General features: G+C 41.4%; 1 protein-coding gene across 1 annotated transcript; it reads left to right on the forward strand.

Annotated features, from left to right (window-relative positions):
• Positions 1 to 1,524: 1,524 nt before the first annotated feature.
• FAM136A (family with sequence similarity 136 member A) lies at positions 1,525 to 8,030 on the forward strand. Its single transcript, XM_072402807.1, has 3 exons — positions 1,525 to 1,656; positions 5,753 to 5,893; positions 7,462 to 8,030. The coding sequence occupies exons 1-3, from the start codon at positions 1,570 to 1,572 to the stop codon at positions 7,657 to 7,659; spliced, it is 426 nt and encodes a 141-aa protein (XP_072258908.1). The 5' UTR covers positions 1,525 to 1,569; the 3' UTR covers positions 7,660 to 8,030.
• The last annotated feature ends 3,365 nt before the right edge of the window (positions 8,031 to 11,395 follow it).

Below are 11,395 nucleotides of genomic sequence, written 5' to 3' on the forward strand. Positions count from 1 at the left end.
AAAAGGCTCCTGTGCATGCCTGAGATGCTCCGGCATGAGCATAAGGGGCACCCCAGAGCATCCCAGGAGGCTTTGCCCTCCCATTCATATTGCCTGAGTGATTGAGAATTAGAAGAGCGATGCTGCACCTTTTTAAAAAAACTTAAACAAACAGAATTTTTACCATACATAAAAGGGCTGTCTACCCTTTTATGTAAAGTGAAATGAAACAGAGTTTAGGTACGCTTTAGCTTTAATGATAATCTTCACACACATATCAGATAATCATCACCTAAAATCATACTGATATGTGTAAAGCAATCCCAGATGCTGTTCATCTATCTGATTGGTTAAAAACTACTTGAGGAGAGCACAGCCGGGTGATGGAGACTCATCTACTGTTCTTCAGCTGATCAATTACCCGCTCATCATTCTGGGGTATTTAGAGTCCAACTCCACTCAAAAAATTTACATAGACCAGGTATGGGTTAGAGAGTTTTTTTACTATTAGAAATTTGATTTTCACAGTCCGGCATCATAGCACTAGGACTACCCTACCTGACAACCCCCCCCCCCCCCTTTCTTTTAGGAATTTTTAAATTTAGTTTCTCCTAAATATCAGCAGGACAGGAAGTGAGGGAAATCTCTCCGACAGACAGGACAAGTCTTGTCTAGAAACAAGCTTTTGGCTGGACACCGATTTTTAATGGTTCCCCAACATAAACAATGCAATAACTGCAAACATGTGCTAAGGATGTATTGATGGTTAATATTATTGTTATTAATAAACAGGATTTATATAGCACCAACCTATCACATTGCACTGTACATTAAATAGGGGTTGCACAGATACAGACAATGACACATGAGGAGGAGATGACCCTGGCCTGAAGAGCTTACAATCCAAGGGGTGGGGGAGGGGATAACTTCAGCTTTAACCCTTTGCTACTCTATGGAATGTAAAATAATAATAAATGATTTGTTTATACTTTATTGGCCGGTTTAGAGCTTGGAGATTCACTGACCAAACATCTCCGCCCACCCACAAAGAGGAGATAGGAAGGCCGCGGCCTAGTAGAAGCTCTCAGTTACTATTAAAATCTTCTCCCAGACCCAAGCTGACCTAGGCCTCCCTCCTCCATCACCCCTGGGCTCGACTTACTTCTTCAACTCGGGCGGGTGTGCTTTGCTCATGGTGAAACTTTTTCTTCAAACCGCTCTGCTTCCACAACGTTCGCACCACACGATCAGCGCGCCGAAGTGAAAGGAACACACCGATGACGTTTTACAAAAAGGCGGGACTCTTACACGAGCGGGGCCATTTTTGTTATGGGTGAACAGGTAAATAAACCAACAAGACAAAATGTATTTTCCTCTATGACTATATACCTGGTATATATCTGGTACATTGAAGTTTTCTTTTCCGATTTCTGTACGTCGTTCAAGATTTAAATTATCTTTCCAGAGTTTACTAGTTGCCCTTAAGAAAGATGGCGCCTGTGATAGACTTCCAGCCAGTTAAGGAAGTGACGTATTAAGGGCGGAAGTAGAATCTCATGCCCTTGGAGTGCATGCTGTTGGTGCAGAAAGATGGCTGAGGAAGCTCAGAACCGGCTTCAGAATGCGGTGGACGGGATGGTGAAGAACCTGGAGATGGAGAATATCAGGAAAATGCAGGTGAGGATAGGTGTGCACAGGTCTGAGTCATTGTCACTGCTTATAACTTTATTTATAATGTACAGAAACCCAGTGCTGGAGCCCTGATCCTGCATGGCCTGTTATGATATCAGGGATCTGTGTTAGAGGGGCTATGGGGGGGGCACACACAGGACAAGGGGGCAGTGTGCCTTAAAGTCTTCTTCACTGGCACCCCATGCAAAACTTTTCCATTGTATGTCCTAAATCTTAGATTTGTATAGTGCAGGAAAGAGTTAAAACCCCTCTCAGGTTATTTTTGTGCCCTTTGTATCTTTTTTAGAGATTTCCCTTGACTTCCTGTCCCACAGATATAACAGGAAATGAGAGAAGAGAAGTTGAACAATATCCCAGAGAGCTGTCCCCAGAACCGGCATCCCATTGGTTGATTTTCCTGACTTTGTTCCTCTGATAATATTGTTGGGGTTAGTGGCAATGGAACAACAATGGGGGGTACATACCACTAGCTGGGGGTATTTATATAGAAGAAAATATTATCGTTCCCTACTTTATTCAAAACAAAAATAAAATACATATACAAAGTAGAACTCCATGTTTAATTTGTTTTATGCATATTTAAAAAATCAAATTCCAAAGGATCTAATTGGTGCTCATTTACCCCCCCCCAATACTGGAAGGGTTTATACCCGCCGGACAGTACTGCAGTGGCTTTCATTCATGTTTGTCCTTTATATGACCTCCCCCTGCCCCTCATACATTGGCCAATCATAGATTATTGTGTATTCTGTGATTGGCCAAGGCAGTGCATGGGCGGAGTTATTGAGCTGGCATATAAGCAACACCGGGGCAGGCATGAATGAGAACTGCGGCTCAGATTTGGAGCTGCCAGGCCAGGGGTGAGCTGAGCTCTGGTCAGAACCTCCAAAAAGAAAACTTTGTGAAACCATTAAAAGAAAATACTGGAGTCCTGCTTTACTTTTGTAGTGCAGGGGGAACTCTGGGGATGGGGGGCCCTTATTTTTGCCCCCCACTTTTCCCCAGTTCTTACGTAACCCATCTTCCCTCCTCCATATCAGATATAAATGGCAGAGAGAACACCATATATTTACATTGGCTGCAGCAAGGTCACACTACAGCCCCAGTACAGATCCATAGGATGGTGATGGCTGGCCCATAGAAGTCTAGAGAGCTGTACAGTTCAGGAGGAAACTATATGACCCCAACCCTTTGTATCTGGCTGGTATCAGTGGAGGGGGATATATAGAAATGGCAACAAATATTTTCTCTACAGGTACTGCTCAAACTCTATTGAAAGCCCCCTTTTATGCTTCTTTGTAAGATTTACCTTCACTACCTGTTTATCAGATACAACAGGAAATGAGAAAAAATCTCTCCAGGTGAAAGGAAATTTATTCTTGGTTGTCATGCCACAATAGGGGCGGGCAGCGCGCGTGGCTCAGAGGTTAGCACTCTGGCCTTTGCAGCGTTAGGTCCCAGGTTTCAATCTCGGCCAGGAAACTCACTATCTGCGTGGAGTTTGCAGGTTCTCCCCGTGTTTACGAGGTCTTCCGGTTTCCTCTCATATTTGAAAAACATGTCTACCGACCGTAGACTGTGTTAATGACATATGAGTATGGTCGAGACATTAGATTGTGAACTCCTTTGACAGACAGCTAGTGACATGACTATGGACTTTGTACAGCACTGCGTTTTAGGTTGGTGCTATATAAATACTAGATAACAATAAATTGAGGGATTTCTTCTCTATTCCTGTTTCTTTGACAACTTAACTTTTGTAATTCTGGTGGATATGAAGTAATGGGCTTATTAACTCATTGATCCCTTTCTGCCCTGGGGACGCCATCATTGCCCTGGCCAGTGCCACCATCCTGTTGGGGCGTTGGGGAGATGTAAAATATCTGGGTGCGCAGCGATATTTTGTCACCCTCTGCAGTGTTCTCCCCGGCTCCTTTCAGCTGGGTGCACCGCCCGGCACTTTTCACTAACCACCTGGCTGCTTTTGAGTAGTTATTGAGAATTTGGGTCATTATACAGGGGCTGCCACCAACCCACAGCTTCTCCCCACTCAGCTTAAAAAATTTCTGTGGACTGTTCCTATGACTCGCACTTCACATATAAATATATATATATGCAGCAATGATTTCCTGAAATCCTGTAGAAGGTTGGCCATTTAGTTTTCCAGGTGAGAAACCTAATTAAATTGTACAGCGCTCAGTAATATGTTGGCACTATATAAATACTGTTTAATATTAATGAATACGATATTGTGAACTTTTCTGCAGTTCTATAAATCGGCCTGATGTCCTCCAATCCTCCAATTATTTACACAGTCAATGTACACTTACCTGAACTCTGACCAGTCTGTGTGGTGAATGGGACGCCCAGTCCCTGTTTGGTTAACCTTAAAATGACACCGAATGTGCGTCCAGTGCTGGCCATACTGACTGCTATATTTCATCTTGCTGTAAATTCATATGGCGATATTTGCATAGAACGCCAATCAGAAATTGATCGGTTTATGTGTCAATCATCACAGCTGATTGCAAATGATTGATTTTTTTATTATTATTTTTATCAAACAGTATTTATAGAACCAACATATTATGCAGCGCTGTACATAAATAGGGCTTGCGAATGACAGATACAGACAGTGACACAGGAGGAGAGGACCCTGCCCTGAAGAGCTTACAATCTAGAAGTTTATATCACAATATTGGGAGTTCATTTGGCTCCAGCAGCCGCAGGGTAAGCCGGGATGTTGTCCCCCTCCTCCTAGATTGTAAGCTCTTCTGGGCAGGGTCCTCTCCTCCTGTGTCACTGTCTGTATCTGTCTGTCATTTGCAACTTCTATGTTATGTACAACGTTGCATAATATGTAGGCGCTATAAATACTGTTTGATAATAATAATATAAAAATCAATCATTTGCAATCAGCTGTGATGATTGACACCTAAGCCGATCAATTTCTGATTGACGTTCTTTGCAAATATCGCCATAAATCCTGTTTAATATTATTATCCCGTCATCCCATGCTGAGGTGCGCATGTGCAGCACAGTAGGTAAGAATGATTGTCGAAGGGACATCACCTGACCCATCCTGCCCAATCCTAAATTTTGTTTCGCTATAATACCACACATTGTTCCATATGGCGCCATTCATTATTAATGGCACCCCAATGCATGTTTGCATCATAATGCGCTGCACTTTAGGACAATGCAATAAAATAGGTTGTAGGGCACTTCCAAAATTAGTGCAGGTCCAATTCTCAGACTGTTGGGGACACTCTTCAGGTTGCCTAACTGTTCACAGTATCGCATGCAGACACGCACATAGTAAACCATTGCATATGTGTGAATGGGCCCTAAATCCTTTCCACCACTAGATGTCGCCATTTATTGGTGAATTAAATTGGTGGCCAGGAACACTTAAAGCGGACCTAAACTCAGTATTTTTACTTTACATAGAAGGGTAGACACTCCTAAATGATGTAAAATGTTTTTTTTTTTTTTAACCTCCTGGGCGTTTCACTGATGTCTGGATTTCTATACCAAAAGCAGTTCCCTGTTTTTCATTAAAAAAAAAAAAAAAAAATATATATATATATATATACATATATATTTTAGACCTGTAGCTTACCGAAATATGTCCAAACAAAGGTCTAGTAGATATCCTTAATTTATTAAAGTTTGAAACATACAATCATGTGAAAAAATTAATTAAATTTATTTATAAAATTAAATAAAAAACAAAAAAATCAGCTTAAACAAGAATTCATAAATAAATAAAAAATACTGAAAATGCAATAATTCTGTATACTGTATATTACTATATTTTTACATTGTAGACCTAAAATGCTTAGGCATAACTAGTCCATGCAAGCAAACCGCAATGCTCCAGTTGCATGCACAGCAGAATGGACCCACTTTCTCTAGTTTGCTGGGCTCTCTGGGATTTGTAGTGTCACCATCAAGGCTGCAGATAAAATGGAAGCTCAGGAAAGCGCTACACCAGTGAGACATCATAAGGGACTTATGCTATATATATGATTTATTTCTCCATGGCACTGTTTGTATAACTGCCTTCTGTTTCTTGCAGGGGAAGATGTTTCGGTGTAGCGCTCAGTGCTGCGACAATGAATCCACTTCTATGCAGAATGTGCACAACTGTATAGAGCGCTGCCACATGCCACTTGCCCAGGCGCAGAGTCTGGTCACCAATGAACTGGATAGGTTTCAGGTGAGTGCTGAAAGTTACAAATTAGTTTTATTTAACTTTTTCTATTATTATCAAGAATTGTAGTGCTCTGATGATTCCACCAGATGGCAGCAAATCTCCACTGTTCAATCAGAGCTGCACACTTTGCAATGGTTTTAGCACCAACACTGCAATTATAGGAAATGATCTGTAGCCCAGAGGAACCAGTGGTCACTTTCTAGTGTAGCCTAGGATATTTTGATTTAGAGTCATTTACATTCAGGAACAGGTGGCTCAGAGGGTAGAACTCTGGCCTTTGCAGCTCTAGGTCCTAGGTTCGAATCCTGGCCAGGGCTCTATCTTCATGGAGTTTGCAGGTTTCCTCTAGGTACTCTGATTTCCTCCCACATCTTAAAAACATGTAGTTAGGGTAATTGGCTTCCGTCCCAAAATTGTCTGTAGACTGTATGAAATACATATGACTATGATAGGGACATTGGATTGTGAGCCCCTTTGAGAGACAGCTAGTGACATGACTATGGACCTTGTACAGCGCTGCATAATATGTCAGTGCTATATAAATACTGTGTAATAATAAGGACTTTTTCATATTTTGATATTTAAAACCCAGAATTGCAGGTTGGAGAAGTCAGAAAGTAGTTAGAAGTTCTAATTTAGTACAAATATTCTGGGGCTATTGACTCAGTATTAAATAAAGAAGGTCAGCTTAGAAACCAGGCAGCATTTTCTGAAGGAATCAATGCTAATCATGCTTCTCATGGCAGATTTCCTTCAATATGCAATATTTTGTTAATTTAAAACTTAAACGTCGAAATTGCATATTGGAAATTTGTATCCCTCCCACCAGGAAACAGTTTAATTAATTTATGAGTGCATGACATTATAGTACTGAACTCCAAATGATACCTTTAGGTACTGATGCCCTTGGTGTCAGTTCCACATGGAGGGACAATGAAACCACAGCAGTGTTCAATCTAGAATTGTTTTTAAGCTGGGTGGGAACAAATTGTAGGCAGGTGGTAATCCCTTTATTGTCACCCAACTCTTCAGTAACCACCCAAAAACAGCCGGGTGGATACTGAATAGTGCGGGTTGGTGCGCTCGGCTAAAAGAAGTCGAGGAGAACACCGCACAAAGTGCTGCAGAGAACTGCAAAATCAAAACCCCTTCATGTATCAGATTCTGATGAGTCCTTGTGCAGAAATGATCAATAATCCAGCTCACAGTTTGTAGAAGTGAGGAGTATTCCCCGACTTTTTAACACTTTGCCATCAGTACATATTCACTCCAATGTGTTTTCTGAACAGCAAAAAGGATTCAAAGGTTCACGGATTCTGCATTTATGTGAGAATAATATTTCAAAAGAAACCGCTCACCATACAAAGAGATGACAGCGCTCGGCTATGTTGCCCCCAGCATTAGATGCTAATTAATCTGTGCAGGACGCCGGCACACTGAGGTCAAATCCACAGCCACCCTTTATAAAGCAATTATGTGGATTTGACCTACAATGTTCTGATGTTCAATGTATTTGTGAGCCCCGGGCATATTGTATATTGTGTTACAATAATGATCTCATTTCCCATTAGACTCGTCTTAGTCGCTGCACCATGGACTGCAATGACAGAGCAAGGGATTCCTTTGATTCCGGAAATAAAGAAGCAAAAGTGAGGGCACAGCTGGAGACCTGTGTGATGAAGTGTGCAGAGGAACACATGAACCTCATCCCCAGTATGACCAAGAAGCTGAAAGATTCTTTAATTGAAGCCGACAAGAAGACCTCTTAAGATTAAGATGTTCTTTGCCATCCTTTCTACTGGAACAGAGGAGTGCAGACCTATTAATGGACCTAAAAACCAAGAGGAGACGTTGTGCTACCAAGGGAGAGAACAGCAACAGCGTCCATCTGAGTCCAGCTCAGGGACCAAGATAACAGCCGGTCATTTATGGGATTTAGAGTTATATAACGCTGGGGGTGCTGACATAGGAAACAATGAATTTAAAGTAGTCACCCCAGAAAAGCTCAATTACCAATGATCTACCATGTGACCTGCAGCAAAAAAAGCAAAAGACATTTTTTAATTAAGGGGTCTGGATGAATACATTGTGTCATGTGAAAATGTCATATCTGCTGGATAAAATACATTCTTTGCCCTGATGAGAGTCTGCAGTAGTTTTTCAGCAAAGATTTTTTAAATATTTACAGAATAGTTTGCTCCTTATTTTCCTTTTCTGATCCTATGCTGCCAGCCATGTGATCTATCTTGGGGTATTATGTGACACTTTCTCCTTCCTTATGTGAAGCAGCAATGCATTATCAAGCAACCAATTGAAAGATATATATTACATGTGGCAAGGAATCTCAGCCATTATTATTATCGCACAGTATTTATATAGCGCTGACATATTACCTTGCGCTGTACAATGTTTGCAGTCATGTCACTAGCTGTCCCTTAAAGCAGCTCACAATCTAATGTCCCTACCATAGTCATATGTCTGACAAAGTCCAAGGTCAATTTTGGGGGGAAGCCAATTAACTCCGACCAATCTGACTTGGATTTTACCTAAGACCTCTTCACTTTGCTGCAAAGTAGACGTGAAGGGGAGGTGAGTATGGGCAGCATAGGGCTAATAAGTAAATCTATTACTTTTGCTGCAACCATAAATTTTGTTTTGGTGTTGGTTAAAGTAAGAAAAAAAGCATATCAATCTTTTTATTTTTATTCATTTAAATCCACATTCACCTAGGCAAAATTAATCTTCACCTCCATCATTCTCACCTATTTTCAACATTCTGCAGCACTGGATCCCAGGTTCGAATCCAGGCCAGGACAGTGACAGTATCTGCATGGAGTTTTCGGGTTCTCCCCATGTTTGTGTGGGTTTCCTCCGGGTACTCTGGTTTCCCCCCACATTCCAAAAACATGCAGTTAGGTAATTGGCTTCCCCCCAAAAATAAATAGACTGTATTAGACTGTATTAATGACATATAATGTTTGGGTTAACTTAGCACATGTACCTGGCTCATTCCGTTACTCTCCATGGCTGGTGCTGAAAGACATGTAAAATACTATGCCGCTCATTTCTTTTACTGTGACTTTAGATTCATATGATCTAAAGATTGTGGTATATTTTCTCACCAATATTACATTGCATGTAAGTGGCTGATTAATGAGAGTTATAAGATCAGATCATAGCAGTATTTAGTAAACTTATATTTAACAGAAAACCACAGTCATAGTCAGGCAAGTCCTGTATTGCAGAATGGACAAGCACTGTCCCTGTATCTGCAATAAAATAACTTTACCTGTCCTATTGCAATTTTTTAAATAACACTCACCTGTTGCTTCATTGTCGTTAGTTCTTCCATCTTCACCAGATCTTTTTCCTTAAGTTGAATCTGAGGTCACTTTGCTGGGATAACATATCTCCTGCACACATGCTTGTCCTGGCAGCCCCGGGAAATCCTGAGATGTTCTATTGCAGAAGGGACACGGCCTGTCACTTTCTGTAATACATACCTGTCTGATCCCTCGTTTTCAAAGTGGAGTTATAGTTTCACAGCACATTGCATGCAATTATAATGCATGCTTAATTTGTTTAATGCATGGTACATTGTGCATTAGTGTGGCAATGCATTGCTAAGGTGAGCTTGGGGCATCATTAGCAATGAATTGCATGGCAGGTCACTGACACATTTGCTGTGCTGTGCATTCATGCAACAAACCAGTGTGCACAATCTTGAAAATAGCTTGAAACTCCATGTAGCACAAGCAATAGTTTCAGTTGTTTACTACATCTTTTTTTTTATTGCACTGCATGAGCAAAGCACTGGGTCACTGAATGTACATATATCTATATCTTGGAAAAAGGGTTCCCATCAGAACATTTCCCCTTGTGTCCAGTTCTATAGAAATATGACTCATGATGGTGTTTCTGTAGAAAAAATGATGACAATAACTTCATAATGTTGAAGGGTTTTGTCAAAGACCCATGATCAGCTCTCTTCCAGTTCTTTTAAGTACTCGATTGGGCAGAAAGCCCCCAATATCGGAATTTATTGCCTAGAAAGCATGTCCTGATTTCTTAATGAATTGTGTGGGCAGCTGTGTGTGGCAATAACAAGGCGTGTATAGCCCGGTTATAAATTGACCCCATTTTCAGAATAGAAATAGGCAGAATAGAAAGTTGGCTGTGTAATAAGTTTACATACAATTCTGTATTCGGGAACATTCCAAAAGCTTGCAATGTTCTATCTAGAATTAGTCCAGTATTTTCCCCAGAATTTTATTTAAGGTGGGTGTCAGCCCCTGTATTGTGACCCAACTTTTCTGTAACCATCCAAAAACAGCCAGGTGGTTACTGAAATGTGCTGGGTGGTGCGCCCACCTAAAAAAGCCTGGGGAGAACCCTGCTAGTCTTGAAGGGAGCAACTTTTAATATTTCCAAAAAAAGTTTTTGATTGTTTTGTGATTGACAGATGGCAGAGATCACCTTAACATTTCTTTATATGTGGTCAGCTTTAGACACATAAAGTTAACCTGTGCTTTACCACAGGGAACAGGTATACTCGCTTTCCCATTCTTTCCATATTACTGGAAATGAAATCCTGCTTCATGGAGAACATGTTGGTCGTCCCTTTTGCCTGCTCATGCCCACGCAGGTGTTTAGCAATTGGCTATCCAGACACCAAAAACAATGAGAAAAGTCCTCAACCTTGTGCAAACTACAACTAGAAGAACTTGGAGCTCTCATAGAAGGAATCGGCCATGGCTGGGGAAGGATGGGGGTGAATATATTAAAGTTTCACTTTAAATGAAATATGTTTATATGTGACTTGCAGTGTTATGGGAAGCACAGTTGCAGTAACGAAGTCTCTATCTTATCTCATCTATCTTATGACATATATTCAAGTATATCACAGTGGTTTCTTGTCTTCCGGATGCCGCCCTTGAGTGGGCAATACTTGGATCCCGAAACTCTCAGTGACTCTTCTGTTGCCCACGTGGATTCTGCTTCCTAACATGCCGAGATATGAAACTATTGCATTCCTCCCGGCTCCTGTCACCCAGCGGGGTGAGTCATCTCATTCCCTCTCAATGTACGCAGAAGTTAACCTGCTATGTCCCTGCAGCCCAGGAACAAGTACACTGCATGCTTGGATGGAGCACAGGTTTTATTTGGTAAATGATGTGTAACTGTGTGCATACAATGAGGCACAAAGGGCTGCAGTGCAACTGAGAACATATTAGCAATGAAGCAAAGGAAAAGGTCACCAAGCATTCAAAACATTAAAACCACCTGTGTGGGTGGTCCCTTTGCTTTCAGAACTCCGCTGGTTCATCGCAATGTGGACTGCACATGACCTCTGAGGGTGTCCTGTGACATCTGACAGCAGCAGAAGGTTTTTTAAGTTACAGCCTCCGCAGGCCTGGCGCCTTCCCATATTTTGTCCTGCTGCCATCTCTTCTCCAGGTAAACAATACATATACACTCGGATATCCATGTGATCTAAAAGAAAGC

The sequence above is a fragment of the Pyxicephalus adspersus genome, chromosome 2 (assembly GCF_032062135.1).
Source record: "Pyxicephalus adspersus chromosome 2, UCB_Pads_2.0, whole genome shotgun sequence".
In the NCBI taxonomy this organism is placed as follows: domain Eukaryota; kingdom Metazoa; phylum Chordata; class Amphibia; order Anura; family Pyxicephalidae; genus Pyxicephalus; species Pyxicephalus adspersus.

Coding starts and splice junctions, on each gene's coding strand:
- FAM136A (XM_072402807.1), top strand. CDS start 1,570: ATGGCTGAGGAAGCTCAGAACCGGCTTCAGAATGCGGTGGACGGGATG. Junction 1,657..5,752: donor AGAATATCAGGAAAATGCAG/GTGAGGATAGGT, acceptor TGTTTCTTGCAG/GGGAAGATGTTTCGGTGTAG. Junction 5,894..7,461: donor ATGAACTGGATAGGTTTCAG/GTGAGTGCTGAA, acceptor ATTTCCCATTAG/ACTCGTCTTAGTCGCTGCAC.